The following is a 9,825-nucleotide window of genomic DNA, read 5'->3' on the forward strand; positions in this document are numbered from 1 at the left end:
TTGCTTCCCACAATGGTGATAATCGATGTAGTTAAACAACAAAGTCAGTTAAAACATAAAACAGTGCATAGTCAATAATGATTAAAACTGGGAAAGAGCCTGAGAAAGGAAAGGCAGCACAATTAATTTATCATAGGATAGTCTTCTTGCCCAAGGATATAAAAGTAACTTTAAAAATGGAGATAAGGAACTATAACCTCAAAAAACAAACAGCCAGTTATTAAGCAAGAACAACTAGTTGAGGGGAGGGAGGGAAAGAACGACTGGTTGAGGGGGACAGTACAAACCTAGGAGCTACTCTGTGTGGCCTCGGAAATTTACTTCAATTTGAGTATCATCCGTTATCAACAAAAGGGACTAATAAAGACAAAGTTAGGTGCCAATCAGAACCTCTGGACTGCCCAATTACCATATATGTTCAGTTAAGAGACTGAGATATGGAGAGAGGCAATGAGGAGGACACAGTGGGATCCCAATGTTTGGAAGGGGGATTTAAGCAAAGCAATGTGGCCGAGCACTTCAAATCATCAGCTATCACATTCCCAACCATTAGTAAGTACCACTCTAAACCATATCAGGGGAAAGTATTAAGGTTAAATCCAAAGGAAAGGAAAGGGTACACACGCATACATACATTCACACTCACACTCACAGGTACGTATGCTATGATTTTATTCTAATAAAGATGAAACACAGAATCCTTGACAGCTTTTTTTCTATATTCACCTAACAGATTCTCCTACACATATCCCCTGTTTCCCCGAAAATAAGACAGTGTCTTATATTAATTTTTTCTCCCAAAGTTGCGCTAGGTCTTATTTTCAGGGGATGTCTTATCTTTCCATACGCTAGGTCTTATTTTCAGAGAATGTCTTATTTTCGGGGAAACACGGTAGTTCAAGTATATAATCCATCTTTCCCCTCAAGAAAGACAAATGTTTTTACTATCTTGTTCATTAATCTATTTACAAGACTTAGAAGTGCCTAGCATCAGTAAGACAGTCATTCATGTTAAACTCATCTGTGATTCTTATTTCTTTAGGAGGAATCTATAGCAAAACTCAAAGTCCGGAACCTAGTTTATAGGAATTATATTACATGTAAACCCTTAAGAAAAAGTATTACATAGTTTTTTCCACACCCTTTGCAGTGCACATTTTACATCTTTGTTCCGCAAGCTGTAGATCAAGGGATTCAACATGGGGATAACGAGGGTGTAAAATATGGAAGCCACTTTATCACTGTCAAAGGAATGACTGGACTCAGGTTGCACATACATAAATATCAAAGTCCCGTAGAACACTATGACCACTGTCAGGTGGGACCCACATGTAGAAAAAGCCTTGTGCCGACCCTCAGCAGAGTTCATCCTGAGGATGGATTTAAGAATGAGGAAGTAAGACACAAGAACTACCAGAAGAGATGCAATCAAATCAAAGCCAGCTAAACTCAGAATAATCATTTCAATCTCATGTGTATTTGAGCAGAGCAATGATAACAAGGGGAGACTGTCACAGTAGAAATGACGGACAACGTTGTAGCCACAGAAAGGTAAGTTAAAAACCTTTATGGTGACTAGAAGAGAAACAAACGTACTGTAGAGATAGGGAATAGCCACCAGCAGCCGACATAGCCTTTGCGACATGATGACTGGGTAAAGCAGAGGGTTGCAGATGGCCACGTAGCGGTCGTAGGACATTGCGGATAGAATAAAAATCTCACTGACAATAAACACAAGAAAAAAGGCTAGTTGTATTGCACAAAAGTAATAGGAGATTGTGTTTTGATCCACGACAAAATTTACTAACATTTTAGGCCCCACAGTTGTTGAATAACCAAGATCAGTGAAAGCCAGGTGTCTGAGAAAGAAGTACATGGGTGTTTGGAGCCTGGAGTCCACCTTGGTGAGAATGACCATGCCCAGGTTGCCCACCACGGAGATCACATAGATAATCAAGAAGAGTCCAAATAATGGAGCCTGCAGCTCAGGGCGGTCTGTGATCCCCGTGAGCATGAACTCATTTAACATTGTTAGGTTTTGTGTTTCCATGCACGTTTTTCAGGAAACCTATTCTGGAAAGAGACATCAGCATAGTCAAAAGATTTCACGTATTATACCTGGAAGATTTTTAGTATTCAAAGCTAGTATAAATAAGATGCATCTAGACTTTCCAGTTTATAATACATGAAGACAAACCTGTCTTACACACACACACAAAAAATAATATTTGCAAATAGAGCTAGAGATAAATAGTTGGTGATTCTCAAGTGGAGATGAGTGATACAGGACAAAACAATCAATACAATTGACAGAAATTAGGTGCATAAATAAGAAAACTATAGTAGATTAAATTAAGAATCATCTTTACATGATAAAACATTATATATAATCTCAGTTATATCCTCACTTAAGGTATGTTCAAAACTTTGGCCAGAACTGTAACATCCAAAACTCTTTATTATCATATACAAAACCAATATTTTGGATCATTTAATCTCCATCTATCTCTATCAACAACTCTATGAGGAAGCATTGGCATTGGTTTCATATAACAAGACAAAAAACTTTCTTTGGGTAAAGAAATACTATACTCTTTACTGTAAGTTTAGAAGTGTGCACATCAAATATAATAAAGTCACCATGTTACACAGTATTAGAGAGGTAAAATAAAACACACTAAAGTTGAGGTGTCCATGAATTCTTAGATATTACTTTAAATTCTTCTACAACTTAAGCCCAAGGAATGCCTTCAAACTATGATAAAATACAAAACACAGATAAACATTTAATATGATCAAATAAAAATGTATACCAATGCCCCCAATAATACACAGATTAAGGATGTACCAGAGTAAATGAATGCCAGATTAAAGTAAAAGATTTATTAAATTTAAAATATTGTGTGTGAGTGATGCCTTTAAAAAGTAGAAATAATACTGGTTACTATAAAAGTTACAGTGACAGCAGTCTCTGAGGGGTATAAAAATAAAACCATAATTTCATAACATTAACTATAAAATGACTACATTAAATGTGCATTTAAATAAGTTTGTGACCTCCTAATTGTCTACCCTGCTTTGATGAACATACCTTTCTCATATCAAAAATGTGGAAATATGCATCAATAAATAGTAATTTTAGAAACATATCTTCAATAAATTTAATAAGAATCTGTATGAATCTTGTTTTTGTGTGTTTTGTTTTGCAAATATGAAAAGACTGAGAAAAATCATACTTGGTAAGTTTCAATTTTCAGTGTGGTAAGGAAAGATAAAAGTGTGTGTTTCTTCTCACAAGCCTCAATGTTGAATGGTAAGAATCAAATTGCTTTTTCATGGTTTAACATTTTTTGTTAAATACTGATTTGAGTTTTTTTAAAAGCTAAACTCTTTCAAATAATTATATTTGCTTTCTGTTATATTTCATTTGACATTAAAAAGCATGCTGAATATTTTGCTGTTATTATAAAACTGAGTACATATAGTCTGCTAATGTCCTCATAATGTCTTTCACATCTCAATGTGAGGTGGAAAGAATCCTACTTATAGATTTATTCAAGTAATTATTAAATATTAAATTATATTGAAAGTATCCAAAAAGGACTAGAACTACTAATTAACTAAAAGTTTGAAAGGACATCAAAATGATAGATTAAAAAAATGATAGATTAAATACCTGTAGCTTCATAATTTTGCCAATTTTTAGAAATTCATATTTCTTTATTACTCTTCATTTGTATTCAGTTTTGGCTGCATTACAGATATAATCATTCATGTAAAACAAATATGTTATAAGCAATCGCATGATGTATTTCAAAGATGCGTTTGAACATTTAGTCTACCAACTTAAGTGAAAATACTCAAAAACATTAATATGATGAGATAAGGAGAGGGGCCTACTCCTACTAGGCATTATGGAGTAGTAGAAAGTAAAAAGAACTAAGTCAGAAATGGAAACATTTTGCTAGAGCTTTGTCATTTAATTAACCTGACACTTGGCATATATCACTGAAACATTGTCAGTATTGGTAACAGGAGACACCACATGAAATGCTCTCTTTTTACCTGTCCTGAAGCCTCTTTCATGACTCCCTCATGTGTTTCTTACATGGCTCAGTGAGAACAATTTATGGATTTCTTTCACCTTTTGAGACTGTCCCTGAGGAGATACCAAGAAATTTGTTGATTGTCCCTATAGTATTTTATAGCACAATTAAATGCCTCGAGGATGTCATTTAATTGCCATGACAATTTTTATTTACCATGTATTCCTCCCTCTCTCCTTTCCTCCTTCTCTCCCTCTCCTTCCTTCTTTTCTTCCTCCCTTCCTCCCTCCCTTCCTTCCTTCCTTCCTTCCTTCCTTCCTTCCTTCCTTCCTTCCTTCCTTCCTTCCTTCTTCCCTTACTTCTGCCTTTCCCTCACTCATTCTTTCCTTCTTTTTATTTTTTATTCTTGGTTAACTTTTCTTTTGTAGCACATAGGACTCTTGATGCCCATCAGGAGTCTGCATTTACACAGTGGTCTCCTCAAATGAGTGACAGTGTATAAATATTTAAATACTGTTCTGCTATTTTAAAACTTTCAGGAAATTAAAATGATACATTGCTTTCTTGATTTGTTGCTCATGTTGTTACTGATCAAAAGTCCATGTGTCAGACACTTCAAAAGGCCAAAACTCAAACATCAGAGTTTGGAGTAAGGAAAGTTAAAACTCAAGCTTCAAGCAGGATTCCTCTAATGATTAGCAAGTCCATATGCAAGACAAAGCAGAAGCTATTAGCCCAAAGGTCATGGGAACAAAGCAGGCTTGATTAAGATTAAATCAGAGAGACTGACCATTTCACTCTGGTACAGTGTAGCGTGTTTTTCTTTTCCTCAGGGACAGAAATTAGTTACTGTTACTTCTCATTGCACTGTGAGTTTTCATCATCTGTCTGTTCAGCACTTCTCTTTTGCTTTTTTTTTTTTACAACCTATTGCACCATGTTAGTTATTCTATTCTATACAAACACACTACATACAGATCTATTCTATTACCATAAAGTTCCCTTAATAGTCACACTAGAGGCCTGGTGCATGAAATTCGTGCACAGGGGGAGTTATCCCTCAGTCCAGCCTGCACCCTCTCCAATCTAGGACACCTTGAGGGATATCCGACTGCCCGTTTAGGCCCAATTCCACCATTTGCAGGCTCGATCTCCAAATAGGGGGCATACAGGAGGCAGCTAATCAATGATTCTCTCTCATCATTGATTTTTCTATGTCTTGCTCCCTCACCCTTCCTTTCTGAAATCAATAAAAAAATATATTAAAAAAAATAATTTCTGAGTAATAAGAAATGTGATAGAAATCCAGAGTAATTTCATGTTCATCCCACCAGGATTGGGCCTAAATGGGCAGTTGGATATCTCTCTCACAATCCAGGACTGCTGGCTCCCAACTGCTTGCCTGCCTGCCTTCCTGATTTCCCCTACTGCTTCTGCCTGCCAGCCTGATCACCCCCTAACCAGTACCTTGCCAGCCTTATTTATGCCTAACTGCTCCCCTCCCAGCCTGTTTACCCCTAAGTGCCCTCCCCTGCAGGCCTGATCCCTGCCAACTGCCCTCTCCTGTAAGCCTGGGTCCCCCCCAACTTCCCTTCCCTGTAGAGGCACGGTCGCCCCCAACTTCCCTCCTCTGCCAGCCTGGTCACCCCTAACTGCCCTCTCCTGCAGGCTTGATTACCCCCAACTGCCCTCCCTTGCATGCCTGGTCCCTCCCAACTGCCGTCCCCTGCTGGCCATCTTGTGGTGGCCATCTTGTGGACACATGGGGCAGGATCTTTGACCACATGGGGACAAGCATCTTGGGTGTTGAAGTGATGGTCAATTTGCATATCACTCTTTTATTAGATAGGATAGAGGCCTGATGCATGAATGGGAGCCTGCTAGTTTGCCCTGAAAAATGTCCCTGATCAGGGTGGGGGTTCCTTTGGGGTGTGGGGTGGCCTGGGCGATGGGCCTGTGGTGGTTTGCAGACCGGCCACATCCCCTGGTGACCCAAGTGGAGGCTCCAATATCTGGGGTTTATTTGTCTTCTACAATTGAAACTTTGTAGCCTGGAGTAGAGCCAAACCTTCTGTGTGCTCAGTGGCGGCAGCCATTTCTGTTGGGATTTATGTATCTTCTAGAATTGAAACTTTGTAGCCTTCAGTGGAGGTCTGGGCCAGCCAGGGTGTGTGGAAAGCTTGGCTTCCTCCATCACTGGGGAAACCCAAGCCTCTCTCCTGCTCTCTGTGGCCGCACCCATCTTGGTTGAGGTTAATTTGCATAATCACTCCTGATTGGCTGGTGGGTGTTGCTGGTGGGTTAGAGTTAGGGTTGAAGGCTCAATCCACAGTAGGAGATGTGCAGGAGTCAAACAATAGATGATTCTTCCTCTTCATTGATGTTTCTATCACACTCTCTCCTTTCTTCTCTGAAATAAATAAAATATATATATTTTAAAAAACAATATAAATCTGATTCAATAAATGTGTTCTAAAAAGTGTGCTTTTTTTCTAGATTCCTGCTAGTAAATACCAATCTCCCTATATGTGAGAAAGATATTCTTCTCACCATTTTTAGAGTTCTCTGTAAAACACTAACCATTTTTAACATTTACATTTATATTATTTTATATGATTATTGAAGATAACCTGTTTTTGAACATTTAAATATTTTTTTATGATTTTGCAATTGTGTAAAAAATGCAATGGGCAGAGCTTAGCATTGGACCTTTACTATATAACTACCCTAACTATAGAGCTCAGAGAAGTTTTGTTATTTCCTAGGCTACTTCCCTTTCTGTGTCAAATACAGCTTTCAACTCTAAATTAAGTGACAAATAATGAGTTCTGCAATAAAAAATCAATAAAATTTACGTTTAGATGCCTATATGTAAACACCTCTGCAATTGTGGAGTGGGAATAAAGGGAGTTTAAATAAGGAGTGGAAAAGGTATCTTAATTTTAGATAAAGCATACATTCCTTTTTATTCGTGCACATTTTAATCTTTCTTCCAACATCCATCAGATGTGCATTTGGTCATTTAAGAGACAATTTGATGACATTTCACTCTTGCGAAACTAAGTACTCTTATGAGACTTTACAGTGGGATGGGGGTGCTAGACAGTGAAGTGCATGCTTTAATGTCTTTGCTTTGGCCTCACCTCCCACTAAAAATGGTCATTTGCACATGATATTGATGTTTTCAATGATAATTTTGAATTTGTAAAGCACATAGCATTATTAAAAGTGGTAACTACGACCTAGCTGGTTTGTCTCAGTGGATAGAGCATCGGCCTGCACACTAAGAGGTCCCAGGTTTCATTCTGGTTAAGGCCAAATGCATGGGTTGTGGGCTCAACCCCCAGTAGGTATTTTATAAATATATCACAGATTAGTTATCCATTGTTCTATTTATTGTTGAATGTTTTCATTGGTTCCAATTTAGAGGTTTTATGAATAGCAACATTGTCAACATCCTATTTCATTTTATGCTTAGAAACTAAAGCTATTTTTATTATAAAATAATAAAAATTGGGATTTTTTCATGTATTTATTAAATAATCAATTACTGTTTAGAGAAAAATATGCACAAAAATTCCTGATACTGGTCTTTAAAAACAGCTATTTCTATCCTCCCTTGGGTCCACACCAATACTCAATCTATATGAGCTTAATCTTGAATGTATTTCTACTTGGACATATTCTTTACACTGAGTCATTTATTTATTACATTGCTGAATCATAGAATATGCACATTCAGTAAATGCTGCCAAATGAATTTCCCAGGGTGATTATGCAGTGGCAGAGGGGTTCTCCTCCCTCACCCAGGACAGAAATCAAGAGAGGAGGCCAAATTGTTTCAAAAGAGAAATTTACTAAGAACTGGGTGAGAGGAAGATAAAAGGAGTGAGCTTGACAGAGTAGGGCTCCCAGAACTGCTGCTGGGGCCTGGCTTTTACAGAGCTGGGTTCTCTCCTGCAGACGCAGAGCGGATCCTTTTATTCTTCAGATTCCCAACCTGGGCTGGCACTGGCTGGCACAGGTGCAGGCGCATTGGTTTGGGGAGTATCTGAAGGCAAATTTTAATCTTATCTAGGAGATGGTCAAGAAGTAATTGGAAGATTTATATAAGAGTGGTTCAGCCTATCTCAGTTACATCAAGGTGTGTTCCCACAGCAGTGCAGATGTAACCCACCCACCGTTCCATTACGGTTGTTTTTGTAAATGATGACCTGTTAACTAAGATGTAACTGTTTGCTTAAAAATTCTAGGAACTAACTTCAAAAGAAGCAGACTTCAATTTCTAGACATCCCGGCTCCAAGAGGTTTGCTGACCTTTAATCATTGAAAAAAACACACACACAATATTTTTTTTTTGCATCTATTGAGATGATCATGTGACTTTTATCCTTCATTTTATTTACATAGTGTGTCACATATGTTGATTTGCAGATATTGTACCAATCTGCAGCTGATATGAGAACAATTGTTATTAGGTGAACATGAACAAATTTATAACAACAACCACAAAAAAACATTTCCAGTTTCCCAAGCCTACATAACATCACTGCTTTCTAAGGCTTATCATACATCATAAACAGCTTTTATAACCTAATTTATGATATACACATTTGATATTGAACTTTACCTGGGGTGTTCGCTCAGGATTTTCCATAGGCTATGTAGGGCACCTTTCACATCTTTGTTTCTCAAGCTGTAGATCAAGGGGTTCAGCATGGGTATGATCAAAGTGTAAAACACAGAGGCCATTTTATCACTATCAAAAGAATGACTGGACTTGGGCTGCATATACATGAAGGAGAGAGTTGCATAGAATACAACTACCACGGTCAGATGAGATCCACAAGTGGAGAAGGCCTTGTGTCTACCCTCTGCAGAGTACATCTTGAGAATGGCCAGGAGGATCAGTATGTAGGACACAAGAACTACCAGAAGAGATGAAACCAAATTAAACACAGAAAAGATCAGTATTATCAACTCAATTTCACGTGTGCTTGAGCATATCAGTGTCAACAAGGGAAGATTGTCACAATAGAAATGATTAATGATATTATGGCCACAGAAAGATGAAATGAAAATCTTTATGGTGATTATCAGAGAGAGAAAAGCACTGTAGAGATAGGGGACTGATACCAGTGCCCAGCATACCCTTGGTGACATGATGACTGTGTAGAGCAGAGGGTTACAGATGGCCACATAGCGGTCATAGGCCATGGCTGACAGAATGAAAAGTTCACTAATGATGAACAAGATGAAAAACGCTAGCTGGGTTGCACACCAATTGTAGGGAATAGTCTTTTGTTTAGTTACAATGTTTGCCAACATTTTTGGTCCCACAGCTGTTGAATAACCAAGATCAGTGAAAGCCAGGTGTCTGAGAAAGAAGTACATGGGTGTCTGAAGCCTGGAGTCCATCTTGGTGAGGATGATCATGCCCATGTTGCCCACCACGGAGACTGCATAGATGATGAGGAAGACCCCGAAGAAGGTGGCCTGCAGCTCAGGGTGGTCCGTGATTCCCATTAGAATGAATTCTTTTAGCACTGTTAGGTTTTGCTGGTCCATCCAGGTTTATCAGAAAACCTATTCTGGATAAAGACATTCACATATTCAATGGCTTTTATGTAGTATCATCTAGCAATTTTTTTTAATGCAAAGTTGATATAAGTAAAATAAACCCTAATATACCAGTTAGGCTATATTAAAATGGTCCACTTCTAAAATTCATATTGTTTTGTCAGGCTAAAGTATCACCTACAACAATTTCAGATGCCAT

General features: G+C 38.0%; 1 protein-coding gene across 1 annotated transcript; it reads right to left on the reverse strand.

Annotated features, from left to right (window-relative positions):
• Window positions 1-1,108: 1,108 nt before the first annotated feature.
• Window positions 1,109-9,614, reverse strand: LOC311627573 (uncharacterized protein; the record flags this gene model as incomplete). Its single annotated transcript, XM_084894075.1, has 2 exons — window positions 1,109-2,051; window positions 8,677-9,614. The coding sequence occupies 2 exons, from the start codon at window positions 9,612-9,614 to the stop codon at window positions 1,109-1,111; spliced, it is 1,881 nt and encodes a 626-aa protein (XP_084750201.1).
• Between the last annotated feature and the right edge of the window lie 211 nt (window positions 9,615-9,825).

This window comes from Pipistrellus hanaki, assembly GCF_964339955.1.
Source record: "Pipistrellus hanaki genome assembly, chromosome: 9".
In the NCBI taxonomy this organism is placed as follows: Eukaryota; Metazoa; Chordata; class Mammalia; order Chiroptera; family Vespertilionidae; genus Pipistrellus; species Pipistrellus hanaki.